Source organism: Phyllostomus hastatus, unplaced genomic scaffold (genome assembly GCF_019186645.2).
Source record: "Phyllostomus hastatus isolate PE091 unplaced genomic scaffold, TTU_PhHast_1.1 phas_contig_210, whole genome shotgun sequence".
In the NCBI taxonomy this organism is placed as follows: Eukaryota; Metazoa; Chordata; class Mammalia; order Chiroptera; family Phyllostomidae; genus Phyllostomus; species Phyllostomus hastatus.
Window position 1 is genome coordinate 27054651 of NW_025333737.1, and position 12363 is coordinate 27067013.

Genomic DNA, 12363 nt, shown 5'->3' on the forward strand with positions numbered 1-12363 from the left:
GTTAGACCGGCCCATGGTGCTGGGAGGGGCTGGCCACGCTGAGCTCAGACCCGAGTCCTCACCGTTTGGGACACGAGTGCAGGAAGAGACTGAATGAGGACCCGAGGCAGGCAAGGCTTTGGGCGTGCGGAGCAGCCTGGCACGTGGCTGGTTCCCTCCTGTCCAACTGACCTCTCACCTGGAGACGTCCCTAGCAACTCGTGGCCCATTGCTGGGGCCCCTCCTTGGCACTCAAAGGCCCAGGTGCCCCTTCCTCCAACGTGAGGTGGGAAGTGGAAACCAGGGGTGAGCCTTGTTGGAAGGAGAACTGGAGGGCCCTTCATCCCCCACCCCACCCCCTTCCTTCCTTCCTTTGATTCTATCGCTGCTTCTCTTTCAGCCAACCCTTCTGCCAACTGGCTGCACGCTCGCTCTTCCCGGAAAAAGCGCTGTCCCTACACCAAATACCAGACGCTGGAGCTAGAGAAGGAGTTTCTGTTCAATATGTACCTCACCAGGGACCGTAGGCACGAAGTGGCCAGACTCCTCAATCTGAGTGAGAGACAAGTCAAAATCTGGTTTCAGAACCGTCGGATGAAAATGAAGAAAATGAATAAGGAACAGGGCAAAGAGTAAAGATTCTCCCCCCCACACACTTCCCACCCCTTTCCCCCCTCACGCTTATTTATGAGTGACGGCTGCAAAGCCAGTGCTGTCTGGGATACAGTCAAGTGAGTGGGGAAGGGACTCCTTCTCCTCAAAGTCCTCTCCTGCCATCCAGAGCCTCTCTCCTTGGCTCTTACCAGCCCTCTTCTCCCTGGATCTCAGGAGAAAGTTTTGTTAATTTAGAAGCTAGATGTAGTTGGTTGCTAAGAAGGGGATGGGCCACGAGGAAAGGAAGACCCTAGTCCTGCCCCTAGCAGTCCCCTCTGATGTTTGTGGGAAGCCCCAGCCCCTGGCTTCCAGCCTTCCAGTCTCCCCCACACCTACCCCAAAGTCACCGAGGGACACCCCAACTGCAAAGAGCCCACCAGACGCCCGCATGCGTACAGCCTGGAGCCCGCAGCAGTGCAAGGGGGGAGCTCCCAGCCAACGCTCCAATGAGGTGACCTCCCAAGTGCACCTCAGATCTGTTAGAACAGCCGGCAGACCATCAGGCGAGATCCTGTCCCTGATGCACACACACAGCAAGACGTCTAGGGACACACCTCGGAGTGAGGCATTGCAGCCCAAAGGGCTGACCACCCCAACACCGACCCCACAGAACCCTCCACTCCACCCCGCCCTACCCCAGGGCCAAGGGTATGATAAACGCAGCCCCCAAGTGGGTGAGCTAGAAAGGGCAAGGAAAGGCAGCGGCGGTCTTAGGAAGGTATCTTAGGTTTTATGAAGGTATTCCACACACACACACACACCACACACACGTGTGGTTGCAGGATCTGTCTAATTCTGCATGTCGTTTTCCTCTCCTCCCAACAAAAGGAGGTCAGCTCGTGGGTCGTAAGCCTTGAGAGTGTTGTCCATCTGTTCATCCGCGCCCCGCTTGACTGAGACTGTAGCTTCTCTCGCTCCCCACCGGCCCCTGCATTCTTCCGCATCCTCCCGGCTCTGAAATCATCTCTGTTCGGTCGGATCCACCTTGCACCAGCGAGTCAAGCCGCCCCTTGTAGAAAACCCCTCCGCCCTCCGTCCCCTGCTAGGTCGACCCCGCCACAGGCGAGAAAGCCAGGGTAGCAGAGTCCCATGGAGAATTTATTGAGAATCGATTCCCGAACTCCCTTCCCGGGTAAGTTATAGGGGAGAGGGGGAGCGAGGCCTCCGGCGAGTGGCATTAGAGGCGTGTTCCTCCCCACCCCGCCCACGTCCGGAGGAACCCCCGGCCTGGCGGCCGCCCGCCCCAGCGCAGGAGGAGCAGGGCCCCAGCGCCCATCTTTGCTTCCGGCGACGCGGGCCTGGATGGCGATCTGCGCGGCTGCTGAGCGCACGCTTCTGGGGAACAGTCCCGCGTGCAGAGGAAAGAGGCGGAATGGCACCTAATCATCATCGCGCCGAAGCTCACCCTCTGCTCCCCTTCCGCCCCCTTGCTCCCCCACCTCTCCAGCCCCTTTCAATTCCATGGACTCTTGCTTCTGCGTCTCCCGCCCCTGCAAGGGGACATTCCAGTAGAACTTTTTGGCTTTGTCGGTGGCTGTCGTGAAATTGTGCTGTGTTTTGTGATTTCTTTGGGGGGGGGGGGTGATCGTCTCGCCTGTCTTCAGTTGTCGCTTATGTAGGAGGGTGGTGGGTGGGAACGGGGAGGGGAAGGGGCCTAGAGCTCTGATTGTTTTTGGAAGAAAAAAAAATGAGAAAAACAACAAAAATATATATCACTCTAGAAAACAAATCTCTCCTGTGTCTTATTCTGTGTTGGCTCTCCTCGCCCAGCCAGGGGCAGAGATCCTAGTTCCGAGGGGGTTAGTGTGAGGAGAAAAAGAGAGGCCCCTGTGCCCAGGACGTTTCTCCTTAGACCTTGCAGAGCGGGCTTCCTGGGGAGCTGATGGAGCAGAGCCTTCCGGCAGGAGAGCTGGGCGCCTGGAGGCGGAGGAAAGGGAAGATGAGCAGTTGGGAAGGGGGTCTGCTTTTGCTTCCTCTGAAGTTGCGCTGTGGGGGGGGGGTCTCCCCACAGACTCGAGAGGCAGAGGGAAGGCAGGGCCGGCCGTGCAGCTCCGGGTAGCAGTTACTCTCTCCGGGGCAGAGAGAGGAGGCCAAGGGCGTCACCTTGGTTTGCCCACTTTAAAGTACCACGCAAGCAAGGAGGGCAGTAACTTCTTTTCTGCTGTTCCCCACAGCAGGGCAACCGGGTAGGCAGAGGCCTCCAGAAGGCTGCGCTGTCCTTTCCTCCATCCGAAGGAGCCCCACCTGGAATCTGAGGCGCCAGTTTGAGCCAAAGGAAGCTGCCTTGGTTTAAAGCGGGTGGAGGTGGGTAGGGGTGGAGGCTTGGGAAGGCCGCTCCCAAAGGTGGAAAGAGAGGGTTGAATGTGGCACAGCATCGCCTCAGGAGAAAAACCCCCTTTCCAGCTGGAGCCCAGAGCTACCCTCTGTTGAGGGAGGCACCTCTCTGGCCCTGTCAGACTCTGGTGTCCCCACTCGAGTTCCTTGGAAGATGGCTGTTCTCAGGCAGCTCTGCCCTTTCCATCCAGGCTTTGGGATTTGGCTTCTGCCGGGCTGGCGCTTGGGAGCCCGCTTCCCACCCCCTGGAGACTCCCACGCTGCCACCCCAGCGCGGCCTGCAAGGACCCTGCGGTCCGGGCAGAGGTAGGGACAAAGTATAACCTGTAACCCGGATGAAAGGATCCTGGAAGTGAAAAGGCCAGGCCTACCCCTCTCCAGCGAACAAAAGGATGTACTAATCAGAGACCGAGCCGGAGCTGGAGAAAGTGGAGCTCCAGGATGTGGTGGGGCCTGGCACCCCATCCTCCGAGGGTTCCATTCCGGGTGGAAAAGGAATCTGGCTTTAGAGCTTGTGTGGACTCGTCTTCCTCCACCGCCCGGGCTCCCTGGAGCCAGCCGGGGCTGCGAGTGGCGGAGAAGGCCGGGTTCAGCCCAGAGGAAAGGCAAAGACCGAGGCTGGGACCAGACGCAGTGCTGCAGGGTAGGGCGTGAGGGCGCGGGAGAGGAAAGCCTCCAGCGGCGTCTGGGCCCTTAGCCGTGGTGGCTGCTTTAAAGACAAACAAAGGCGAAGATGCGGAGGCTGGGAAGCCGGAGATGGGGAAATCTGTTGTCATAAAAGAGAGCGAAATAGTCAGGGAGGAAGACCGAGAGAGTGCGAGACAGAGAAGCCGGGAGAGGAATTCAATGCCGTGTGCGCAGCAATAAAAGAATATGACCGCTATAAAAGTTTATAGCGTATAAATTTCTGAAGGTTAAGAAACTAAACAGCAGCAAAGCAAACAGTGAGGGGAAACTTTCTGAGCTGGGAGAGCCGCAGCTGGGTCTGGGCTCGGGCCTGGGGGGTGGGGGGCTGTCACAGCCCCCACCTTCAACGTCCAGTAACTGGGCTTGGGGTTTCCGGGGGCCCCAGGGCGCAAAGAGAGGAGAAGAGGGAACGGGGACAGAAAACACTTTGTTGTCGCAAATGTCTTAGAGAACGCAATCGGGACTCTTGTCTTTGTTCTTCACACCCCCTCCAGAATCGGACGTCATAAAGAAGACACCCCCCCCGCGCGCACGCACACTCACAGTCACACACACACACACACACACACACACTCAGGTCCGGCGGGGCCAGACGTCTGGGCGCGGGCAACCGCCTGGTCCTTTTCCAGCCCCACTGCACCCTGTCAGGCTTCCTCTCCACCCCCCACTAAAAAGCCCGATTGTTTCTCCTCAGAATTTGAAACAAATCGTATTCGTTTGAAAAGGGCTCGGCTCCCCCTTTTACCGGCCCGAAACGGCGCACTGCTTGGAGGTCTCCGCCAGAACTTGGGGTCTTGAAATGGGGAGCAGAAGAGCGGGAAAAAAAGCTCAGGCTTTTTTTTTTTTTTTCCCTTCCCACCCCCTCAACCTTTTTATTTTTTAAAGCTTATCTTCACGATTGTATGAACCATTTCCTGACTTTCGATGCATTTTCTCTCGCCTGCTCTTGTTTCCCTCTCCCTTTTCTGCCAATAGCGAAAGTTTCTCCCCGCTTGTCGCCGGGGTGGCCGGCTCCCAGGGAAACTGGCGGAGTCGGGGGCGGCGGCGCCTTTTCTCAGGACGACCGCTAGATGGCAGCCTTGCTCCACGCGAAAATCCCGGGAGCGGCGGCTGCGGGCGCCGGCGGCTGCAAGTCGCACCTTGGTCGGCCCTGAATCTACGAACTGAGCGCTACCAGAAGTCATGAATAATTTGCGCGTAATAAAAATAGAAGCTTCATTATGGCTGTTTCCCCCATTTTATAGATTTCAGATGTGCTCGTATTGCTCCCCTCTCCTCAAATGGTCAATTTTCTGAATTTCCCCCAGGAGGAGGGCTCAGCGCTTCTTATCCACCCAGTTTCTGTGTTCGGTGGGGCAACAAATGCCTAAGGACGGGGAATAATAGTAATAGTAGTAGCAATAATAATAATAATAATAATAATAACAACAATAATAGGAATAATGGGTCTAAATGAAAGAGGAGAATTGGTTCGGGGGAAGTGAGAGTTTTCCGGGGAGGGGGCAGCAGGGACGCCCGCGGGTGCGGGCGAGCCAGTCAGGTGAACGGGGAGAACCGGCAGGAAAAGGTCAGAGGAAGAGGAAGCTGCGGGGAACCTCCTGCCCGAGTCGGCGGCAGGAGAGGGAGCCGGGTGAGCCAGCCTGGGGGTGGGGCGGGGGTGGGGGCAGTTTTGGGGGAGATGGATCCGTGGCTCCGGTGGGGGTTGGAGGCGCCCGGAGTCGGCGGCGGGGCGCGCAGCGCAAGAGCCTTTGTAAGTGTCGGGGTCGGGGCTGGGCGCGCGTCGAGGGGGGGTGGGGGGGGGACCCGGGCGCGGGGCAGGGCCTCCCCCGGAACGGCGAGGTGCAGGAAAGCTCCGGGGTTTCTTGGGGGGGTTCTGTGCGCCCCGAGTTGGGCCGCGGAAAACTTGCGCGGTTTGCAGCAGCGTGGAGGGGCAGAAGCGGCGGCCGGGAGCTGGAGCTCGGTTTTCCCTGCGGTCCGCGCCATCTCCAGGTGTGCGCTCGGGCTCGGTGCGCAAACGTGAGCTGCACGGCTCCCTTCCCAATTTAGCAGCTGGAGGCCTGGGCTTCGGGAGTTTTTCGTTCTGAGACCCGTGCGCCGCCTGCCCATAGCCCCCTGGATTCCACATGTGTTTCCTCCTGGCCCAGTCCCGTCCGGGCCCGCTGTCGGGACAAGCCTGAGCGAGAAACAGATGCCCCCCGCCTTAAAACCAGCCCGGCCGCAGCCTCCCCTCTTTTCCCCTAGGAGCAGGTGCGAAGAGGCCGGCGGAGTTTCTCCAGTTGAGTTTCTCTAATAAATCTGCGCTCCGTTGGGTGTTTATAAATTATCTCCTCGCTCTTTCTTGTTTTTCCTTATAATAGAAACATTTTCCTTCCATCAGGAATTTCTGGCACGGTGTAGGGATGATTTAGAACCAGCCATTGAATTTCTGCCTCACCGGTGAGTCCTCAAATGATGACCATAAAATCCGCCGCACTTGATAAAAATGTTCGCTTCGGCAACAACTTAACTCGCCCTTCCACTGCCTCGCCGCCCTCTTGGTCCGGGGCCGGGGGCTCGAGACCTCCCCCTCCTTTTCTCCTGTCTCCCCCTGTCAGCCCTCTCCCATTCTTCACGTTCACTTTTGAAGGGCCAAGTGGCCGCAATGGTAACCTCCCCTTAGAATGGCGATGGTTTCATTTTTACAAAGGTTGGGGTGAATCCGATCCCCAAAAAGCACTCCTCTCAATACAGGGCAAACCTCTCCCCTAACTGAACCATTAATTGAATGTATTTGGAAAACCTCCACTTTTGTTGCTAGAAATTTTCTCTTCGTTCTCTCCCTTCCTCCTTTCTTTTCTCTCCTTCCTTTGGCCAGTGAGCTCCTTCCGGAGACTGTTGGCTCAGACCCTCAGACCAGGGCCTTCTGAAGCCTAGTCACCATTGTCACTAGGCCTGATAGGCCGGAAAAGGCCACCGGCCTGAGAACATGGCACCCAGTCAGTTCGAAACTGCAGTCCGTGTCAGCCCCAGGGACTCAGGTCTGGAGGGAGAGCTCAGGGGGAGGAGGGAGAAAATGGGGTGCCCAGTGGCCTTGCTGCATCCCTATCCCCTCTACCCCAAGGTCAGTTTAGGCAGTGACAATGGCTCGAAGGACACTGAGAGCTAAAAGGTGTCCCCTTCTTACACCCCATACAGCCACTGGCTAGGGCAGAGGAGGGCACAGGACAGCGTGCAGCCAGGCCGGGTGCCAGGGCCTTGGTGCCCAGCAGTGGCCCCTTTTTCCCTTTGATGTGCGGGCGGTTTAGCCGTGCCCTCTCACCCTTGGATGCTGAAGCCTGGCCTGGGAAGGCTGGGAGGCCACTGGGCTTGGTTACTGGGTCCCAAGGCCTGGGTGCAGAGGTGGGGCAGCCCAACTGGCTGTCACCCTGCTGGTGGCATCAGGCCCCTCTCCCATCACACAAAGTTGGCCCCCCAAAGTGCTGACTGGGGCCCAAGTGCCTTCTAGAGACCTCCTCCCCACTCCAGCACTCCCCCAAATGAGGCTGTGCAACACTGCAAAACCCTCAGTTGCAAGGGGCAACTTTGCTCAGTGCTTCACCACTGCCCATTAACCAGAAAGTTTCTTCTCCCCGCCCAGGTCCCTCCTCAAGCCCTCCCAGACCCCTTCTCCAAAGAAAACCTGCGCTTGTTTGTTTAATAGGGGAACGCTGGTGAGTGGCCTGGGTGGGGCAGAGAGGGGGTGGCTTGGGGGCTGCAGAGACCGGGTGGGACAGGTGCTGTCACAGCTGAGGAGGCAAAAAATCTCGGGAAAGTCACCGTTTGCGCCGAAAAAACCCATAATCGTTTTCATTTCGGCTTCGTCACCCCCACCGTGCTGCAGCCGGGCGGCGGGGGCGATCGAAGCTGCAGTTTTATAGCTGTAGAGGAAAGAACTCGTAAAATGCTAACAGCTTTTATGCGCTGCGGCATAAACAACAACAGACTCCAGCTTTATTGCGTTTTATAGTTTGTTAAAGAGTTTACAGCCGTTTTTTGGGGGGGGGCCGGTTACCCAGCCAATTCCCTCTACAGGATAGTTAAACCTTTATCAATAATAAGGAAATTGATCATTAAAGCTTTAAATATGACTACCTCGTTTGTTTGAAAATATGTTTAGGAGAGGAAGCTGTATGATTTGATAACTTGTATTAAAATACCAATTACATTTATAGGACCTTTTAAAACTCGGCGCAATTAAACCGTGTTCTTTTACATTTTTCCGAAGCGACCCTGACATTTAAAAAGACTCCAACTGCCTCGTTAAAATCACGAAATTAACAGCGTGCTTACGCCTGGCGCGTTGTGTCTGTGTGTGTGCGTGGTTTTTTCCGTGACTCCCCCACATCAGTCTTTGGGGGTGGTCTGCGAAGGTATTTGATTTGTTGTGAGGCGAGAGATATCTCATTAATGTAGGTAGTTAAACAGATTTAATCCGTATTCATTCTCTCTCACCCCCTCTCCTCTCCCCCTCTCTCTCCCCCTCTCTCTCTCCCTGGGTGTGTGTGTTTTTTTTTTCTTCCCCTCCTTTTTTTCCCCCCTCGCTCTCTCCTCACTCCCTGGCGCTCTCTCGCTCTAGCTCTCTCTCTCGCTCGCTCTCTCTCGCTCGCACCCTCGCTCTGCGTTCTGTCCGGGAGGAGTACGGAGAAGCCAATAGGATGCGGGGTCTCTAATGGATGCAAATGATCATGAAAAGACAGTGCAAAATATGAAACAACTCATTTGCAGGGAAGTAAATCACCGAAAACTGTTTATGAACTGGCATCCTTTCTTCGAAATGTAAAGCGAGGACCTCTTTAAGTGGCGGTATATTTTTGTTTGGGGGGTGGGGGGTGGGGGGAGGGCGAGCGAGCCGCGGCTGCCATGCAAGCTTAGACTTTCCGAGGCTTCGCTGTCCTTTTCTATTCCTGGAAATCACAAAAAGTGTGGTGGCTTCGAGATCTTCTTCGCCTTTTCTTTCTTTTCTTTCTTTTTTTTTTTTTTCCTCCTCCCTTTCCCTCTCCTTTCCTGGCGAGGGTGACTAGGAGCCGGCGAATCCGCGTTTTTTTTCTCTCTCTCCCTCCCTTTCCCCCTCCCCACCCCCTCCCCAACAGCCCCCAACTACAGCCGCCGCCGCCGCCGCCGCTTCAAAATTCAATAAAATGAGCTCTTATTTCGTCAACTCACTGTTCTCCAAATACAAAACCGGGGAGTCCCTGCGCCCCAATTATTATGACTGCGGCTTCGCCCAGGACCTGGGCGGCCGACCCACCGTGGTGTACGGTCCCAGCAGCGGCGGCAGCTTCCAGCACCCGTCGCAAATCCAGGAGTTCTACCACGGGCCGTCGTCGCTGTCCACGGCTCCCTACCAGCAAAACCCGTGCGCCGTGGCGTGCCACGGGGACCCAGGCAACTTCTACGGCTACGACCCGCTGCAGCGGCAGAGCCTGTTTGGTGCGCAGGATCCAGACCTGGTGCAGTACGCCGACTGCAAGCTCGCCGCCGCCAGCGGCCTGGGCGAGGAGGCCGAGGGGTCCGAGCAGAGCCCGTCGCCCACCCAGCTCTTCCCCTGGATGCGCCCGCAAGGTGAGCTCGCCGCGGGGCGGGAGGGAGACCTGAGGGCCCAAGGCGGGCCACGGGGCCGGACAGGCCGGGGCGCATTTCCTCCAGCTCCTGCTGGACCTGCCTGTTCCGTTCAGATGGCCTCCCTCTTCTTCGCTTCCTTCCTTCCTTCCTTCCTTTTTTTCTTTCTTCCTTTCTTTTCTTTCTTTTTTTTTTTTTGTTCCCCTTGAAGGAGGGTCTCTAAGAGACATTTCCTGAATCCATAAACCCCTCACCCCGCCTGACTTTTCTTCTTCTCCCCCTCCTCTTCCCCCCTTTTACTGTTTTATGGGGGGTAGTGGAGAAAGGGTGGTGGGAGTGGGGGCGCTCAACTTCTGCACTTCTCAATTGCTTTATAGTTTAATTACCCTGAAGAAACTTTTCTTCTGGGGCAGAGGCTCTGGGGGCTTTTCAAGGTGGGTCCATTCGTTCCCATCCCGGCTTTTTTATTCTTATTTTCCCCCTCCTTCACATCCTTCCTTCTAAAGTTTATGGCACTTTTAATAGATTTGAACCACCCCTACCCCACTCTCTGGGGCTTGTTACCGGGGGAGAGGGCTTCCCCTTCTGGTTCCCTTAAATTCAGTGGTGTCTGATCCCCCTCACCACCAACCCCCCCCCCGCCCCCGCTGACCGCGGCCTCCTAGCGCCCCCTCCCCCGCGCGCGGGTAGAAGGTCTCTTCTGCCCTTATTATACTGGTCTCCAAGGCTGGTTCACGAATCTTCCAACCTTCTCCGTCTCCGTCCCCTCCCCCACCCTCCCCTCCCTCTGTCTCGCCCTTTCCCCCATTCCCAGCAGCCGCCGGACGCAGGCGAGGCCGACAGACCTACAGCCGCTACCAGACCCTGGAGCTGGAGAAGGAGTTCCTATTTAATCCCTATCTGACTCGCAAGCGGCGGATCGAGGTATCGCATGCGCTGGGACTGACAGAGAGACAGGTCAAAATCTGGTTCCAGAACCGGAGGATGAAGTGGAAAAAGGAAAACAACAAAGACAAGTTCCCCAGCAGCAAATGTGAGCAGGAGGAGCTGGAGAAGCAGAAGCTGGAGAGGGCCCCAGAGGCGGCGGAGGAGGGCGACGCGCAGAAGGGCGACAAGAAGTAGGCTCCAAGTGGGACTGCCAGGGCCGCGGCGGCCCTCCGTCCGCCGGCCCCCGGGCCGCGCCGCCACCGCCACCACCGCCCGCCCCCACCCGAGAGAGCTCCGGCCCCGCGAGCGGGGCCCGGAGCCTGGCCTCCCACCGCAGCGTCCCCACCGCGCCAGTCCCCGCTAGTGGTAGTATCTCGTAATAGCTTCTGTGTGTGAGCTACCGTGGATTTCCTTCCCTTCTCTCGGGGGTCGTGGGGAGAGACAAGGATTGTAAGCAAGGACTCCCTCGCCCAGCGAGGGTGAGCGGCTGCGGCTTGGCTGAGCCCCCGCCCCCGCCCCCGCCCCCTGTAAAAAGCCTCCTTGTGCAATGGTCTCTTTTCCTTTGAACGTGCTTCTTTGTAATGACCGAGGTACCGATTTTTGCTAAGTTCTCCCAACAACATGAAACTGCCTATTCACGCCGTAATTCTTTCTGTCTCCCTCTCTCTCTCTCTCTCTCTCTCTCTCTCTCTCTCTCTCTCTCTCTCTTTCCCCCTCCTCATTTTCTCCTCCCTCCCCTCTCTCCCTGTTGCCCTGCCTAGCTCGCTGGCTTTCTCTCTTGCTTCTCTCTTTTTCCTCCCCACCTTTTTGGTTTGACAGTTTTGTCTTAAGTGTTTCTCAAAAGAGGTTACTTTAGTTAGCATGCGCGCTGTGGGCAATTGTTAAAAGTGTTCTTAGGTTTACTGTGAAGAGAATGTATCCTGTATCCGTGAATTGCTTTATTGGGGGGAGGGAGGGCTAATTATATATTTTGTTGTTTCTCTATACTTTGTTCTGTTGTCTGCGCCTGAAAAGGGCGGAAGAGTTACAATAAAGTTTACAAGCGAGAACCCGAGGCTGGCCGGGCCCGCGCTCCTCATTTGCTCCCGGCGCCTTGCAGAGCTGTGGGAAGCCGGTCACCGGCCTCCTGCGCCCGCCAGGCCGGGCCGGGCCGTGCGGTGCGGAGGAGGGGGCGGGGGCTGGAGGCAGGTGGTGCGAGTCCCTTGGCTCAGGGGCGCAAGGGGTGAGGGAGGCGGCTGCGCGTGATTGGAGGAGAGAGGAGCCAGGGAGGGGAGCCAAGAGAAGCCCCCACCCTTCGCGTTCCGAGGCTGCGTGGCCCTGGAGACCCCGAGACCTGGCCACGCTGGAGAGACGCGCTTGGACTGGTGGCTCTGTCCTCACCACCTTCCTCTTTTGTTTCTGTGTGCCCTCTCCTGTGTGTGTGTGTGTGTGTGTGTGTGTGTGTGTGTGTGTGTGTGTGTGTGTGTGTGTGGTGGGGAGGGAGGTGGAGGGCAGGGCTGCTAAACCAAGCGTATATGTATTTTATTTTTCCCGGACTCTGGTGGGGGGAGCGGGAGGAGAGGAGCGTTGTTCTTCCCTGCCTCTCCCTCGCTGGGACCGGCCACCGAGGCCCCGCTCCCCGGCGTGTGGCTCGCCGCCTTCCTTCCTTCGCCCCCTTCGCCTCTCCAGCGAGGCATCCGCCTCCCGGAACCAGAAGAGCAGCCTACCGAGCCGCCCTCCTCCCTTCCTTTCTCTTCCCACCCACCCCACCCCCTTCCTTTTTTTTTTTTTTTTGTTTAATTTTTAAGCCACCAGAAACCGCGGCATGCAACGCCCGTGGGCTGGGTCCCGCGCCTCTAGGACACCCACGAAGCCTGGCTCCTTCCCTGCCGGTGTGTCTGGGGCACCGAGGGCGAGCCTGGCGCCAGGCTCACCTCGGTCCTCACCTGAGAGGCCCCGGCTGAGTTGCCCCAAAGGCCCAGCCAAGCCGAACTGGTCTCGATTAATAAAGATCTGACCTGCACACGCACCCGTCCGCCCCGTGGCGTGCGACCCCTGAGTTCGTTTCTCGCTGGGTAACGGGCTGGGGGGGGGGCGACAACATGGGTCGCTCGGAGGCTATCTATTTTCTTCTCCACTCAAACCCTTCCTCTCCAAATCTCGCCTGCAAGCTGCCTCCAGCCCACGGGGGTGGACGGCGGCCCTTGAGCCCCCGGCCCCAATCCA

General features: G+C 57.4%; 2 protein-coding genes across 13 annotated transcripts in view; both read left to right on the forward strand.

The window, feature by feature from the left end:
- The window catches only part of HOXB9 (homeobox B9), a 5145-nt gene extending 2894 nt beyond the window's left edge, over positions 1–2251 (forward strand). Inside the window, exon 2 of the mRNA XM_045835706.1 lies at positions 380–2251. Coding sequence (XP_045691662.1) covers positions 380–615 — 236 coding nt within the window. The 3' untranslated portion in view covers positions 616–2251. The remainder of the gene's footprint in view (positions 1–379) is intronic.
- The window catches only part of HOXB8 (homeobox B8), a 21298-nt gene extending 10086 nt beyond the window's left edge, over positions 1–11212 (forward strand). Inside the window, exons 1-6 of one of the 12 annotated variants that reach the window (XM_045835708.1) lie at positions 5167–5284; positions 6032–6090; positions 7271–7343; positions 8249–8475; positions 8763–9234; positions 10046–11212. In XM_045835708.1, coding sequence (XP_045691664.1) covers positions 8811–9234; positions 10046–10353 — 732 coding nt within the window. In that variant the 5' untranslated portion in view covers positions 5167–5284; positions 6032–6090; positions 7271–7343; positions 8249–8475; positions 8763–8810 and the 3' untranslated portion in view covers positions 10354–11212. The other 11 variants (XM_045835707.1, XM_045835718.1, XM_045835710.1 and 8 more) reach the window with 11 other exon arrangements.
- Positions 11213–12363: the final 1151 nt, after the last annotated feature.